The sequence below is a fragment of the Calidris pugnax genome, unplaced genomic scaffold (assembly GCF_001431845.1).
Source record: "Calidris pugnax isolate Ruff unplaced genomic scaffold, ASM143184v1 scaffold399, whole genome shotgun sequence".
In the NCBI taxonomy this organism is placed as follows: Eukaryota; Metazoa; Chordata; class Aves; order Charadriiformes; family Scolopacidae; genus Calidris; species Calidris pugnax.
The window spans coordinates 91,286-94,324 of record NW_015091105.1 but is presented as its reverse complement, the minus strand read 5'-3'; the positions used below and the strand labels follow the sequence as shown (position 1 = coordinate 94,324).

The 3,039-nt window shown below is 66.1% G+C and overlaps 1 protein-coding gene across 1 annotated transcript in view; it reads left to right on the top strand.

Annotated features, from left to right (window-relative positions):
• MAN2B1 (mannosidase, alpha, class 2B, member 1) overlaps window positions 1-3,039 on the top strand; it is a 12,021-nt gene that overhangs the window by 5,476 nt on the left and 3,506 nt on the right. Inside the window, exons 2-12 of the mRNA XM_014958014.1 lie at window positions 6-146; window positions 246-378; window positions 765-907; window positions 1,034-1,150; window positions 1,235-1,317; window positions 1,403-1,523; window positions 1,634-1,712; window positions 1,794-1,903; window positions 2,217-2,324; window positions 2,424-2,540; window positions 2,622-2,816. Of these exons, the coding sequence (XP_014813500.1) occupies window positions 6-146; window positions 246-378; window positions 765-907; window positions 1,034-1,150; window positions 1,235-1,317; window positions 1,403-1,523; window positions 1,634-1,712; window positions 1,794-1,903; window positions 2,217-2,324; window positions 2,424-2,540; window positions 2,622-2,816 (1,347 nt within the window). The remainder of the gene's footprint in view (window positions 1-5; window positions 147-245; window positions 379-764; window positions 908-1,033; window positions 1,151-1,234; window positions 1,318-1,402; window positions 1,524-1,633; window positions 1,713-1,793; window positions 1,904-2,216; window positions 2,325-2,423; window positions 2,541-2,621; window positions 2,817-3,039) is intronic.

Here is a 3,039-nt window from a genome sequence, read left to right as displayed (position 1 = left end):
CCGCTCATTACAGCCCGGCCCTGGAGCAACTGGCCCTGGGCCGCCATTTCCTACGCCAGGAGTTGGGGGCCTGCGCCACCCCCCGCGTGGCCTGGCAGATCGACCCCTTCGGCCACTCCCGCCAGCTGGCCGCCATCTTCGCACAGGTTGGGGGGGTCCCCACACATCCCTCCATCTCCCCCAGAACCCGACGAGGGACCCCCTGACCCCCTCTTTTTCTGTTTGTGCCCCCCACCCCCCCGAAGATGGGCTACGACGGCCTGTTTGTGGGGCGCGTGGACCACCAGGACAAGGGGACACGGGAGGAGCTGCGGGAGATGGAGATGATCTGGAGGGCGAGCGGGAGCCTGGACCCCCCCAGAGCTGACATCTTCACCGGTGGGATGGGGCTGGGGGTCCCTCGGGGGACCTGAACCCCTCCTTGGCGGGGGGGGTTGGCCCTATCCCCTTCCCATCCCCTCCCAGGGGTGACCTGTCCCTCTGTCCACTCCCAAGGGGGGTGACTTGTCCTTCTGTCCCTTCCCAGCCCCACTGTCCCCTCCTAAGGGGGGTGATCTGTCCCTCTCTCCCTTCCCAGCCCCACTGTCCCCTCCTGGGGGGCTGTCACCGTCCCCTGGGTCCCCCCCCAGCCCCCCCAGGACTTTCCCTTGTCCCCAGGGGTGACCCCATTCTCCATCCAGCTGGTCCTGATCTTCTCCCCAGCCCAGCTCTCCTGTCCCCCAACCTCCTCCCCCGTGTCTGAGCGTTGTCCCCCTGCCCCCCAGGGATCCTCCCCAACGTCTACAACCCCCCCTCGGGGTTCTGCTGGGACCAGCTCTGCTCCGACCCCCCCGTGGTGGACGAGGACAGCGAGGAGAACAACGTGGACGACATCGTCTCCTCCTTCCTGCGCATCGCCCTCAGCCAGGTTGGGTGCCCACCCCAGGCAGTGGTGGTGGTGGTGGGGGGTCCCTGGGGTGGATGGGGGGGCTCCTGGATGCTGGGAATGGAGGTGCTGACCTGTGTGGTGTGTCCCCCCCCCCAAAAAAAAAAGGCTGAGCGCTACCGCACCAACCACATCATCATGACGATGGGCTCCGACTTCCACTACGAAAACGCCAACCTCTGGTTCAAGAACATGGACAAACTCATCACCCACGTCAACGCCCGGGTGAGGGGGTGTCCCCCTGTCCCCCCCACTGTCCCCTACACCCCCCTTTTTGCCCCCCTCTCACCCCCTCCCTGCCTTTTCCAGCAAGCCAACGGCAGCCGCGTCCACGTCCTCTACTCCACACCCTCCTGCTACCTCTGGGAGCTGCATCAGGCCAACCTCTCCTGGTGAGGCCCTGGGGGGGCCCAGGGGGGGGCCTGGATGGATGGACGGACAGATGGACAGACGGACACAGCCCGGCTTTCCCCACAGGTCCCTAAAGACGGACGATTTCTTCCCTTACTCTGACGGCCCCCACCAGTTCTGGACGGGCTATTTCACCAGCCGACCCGCCTTCAAGCGCTATGAGCGCCTCAGCAACAACTTCCTCCAGGTTTGACACCAAATTTCTGTCCTTTTCCGGACGCCGGGGTGTCCTGTCACCCCCCCATTTCCCTGTCACCGGGGTCCCCCCTCCCTGACCCCCCTAATTCCTCCCCACAGATCTGCAGCCAGCTGGAGGCATTGGCAGGTCCGTCGGCGCGGGAGGGTCCCTATGGCCCTGGGGACAGCTCTGTGCTCCGTAAGTGCCAGCGTGGGGACCCCCGGGGACACCCCCTCAGATGTCCCTGATGTCCCCTTGTGTCCCCCCACCTCCCGGCAGGCGAAGCCGTGGCCGTGGCCCAGCACCACGACGCCGTGAGCGGCACCGAGAAGCAGCACGTGGCCGACGACTACGCCCGGCAGCTGGCACAGGGGTGGGAGAGCTGCCAGGTAGGGTCTGGCTGCCCATTTTGGGGGGGAAAACAGGGTTTTGGGGGGTGTAAAGCCAGGGCCGGCAGCTGGGGGTGAACCCAGTATCACGTCCACGGGGCAAACTGGTATTTGAGGGGGTGAACTGGTGCCTGGGGGGGAAGAGGGGACTGGTGGCTGCATTGGGGACGAGCCCCTGAGCCGTGTTTTGGGGGACAAGGTGGGGTCTGGGTGGGCAGAAGATGGGAGCTGGTGGCTACGGCTTGGGGAGGGGGTGAGCTAATGAGTGCCCCTCGTTACCGGCCCTCGTTAACGGCCGTGTCACCCCCGGCAGGTCCTGGTGGCCAACGCTCTGGCCAGCCTCGGTGGCCGCAAGGAGAACTTTGTCTTCTGCAACGCCCTCAACATCAGCGTCTGTCCCCTGACGGAGGCCATCAGCCACGTGAGCACCTCGTTTTGGGGGGGATCTGGAGGTGGGGGGGAGCTGCGGGGTCCCAGTGGGGCTAATGTGTCCCCTCTGTGTGTGTGTCCCCCCGCCCAGTTCATCCTCATCCTCTACAACCCCTTGGGGCGTCCTGTCTCCTGGCCCATCCGGTTGCCGGTCAACGGGACGTCCTACGCTGTGACGGACCCCCAGGGCCAGCCCGTACTCAGCGAGGTGAGCCCAGGATGCCCCCCCTGCCTTGGTGTGTCCCCCCCCAGCCCACAGCCCCTCCTGACCCCCCCAATCTGTCCCCAGGTTGTCCCTCTCTCCAAGTTCACCCGCCAGCTGCGGGGGGACGGTGGCAGCGCCACCGGGGAGCTCCTCTTCCAGGCTTCTGCGCCCCCCCTGGGCTTCAGCACCTTCACGGTCTCCCGGCTGAGCCGTGGGGACCCCCCCGTGCCCCCCACCCAGCCCCTGGAGTCATCAGAACCTCAGGAGATCAGGAACGAGGTACGGTCCCGCTGTGGGGGACGCATTTCCCTCTCGGATGCCGTTTGGGGTCTTTCTCCACGGGGTCCTGGGGGCTGGAGCTGGTCCCTGGCTGGGTGGGGGGGGTAAAAAGAGCACCCCGCTGGCCCAGTTAAACCAGTGCTGGGGTGATGGGAAGAGCTGGGGGTGATGGGGCTGACACTCAACCCACAGCACATCCGGGTGCTCTTCGACCCCCTCACCG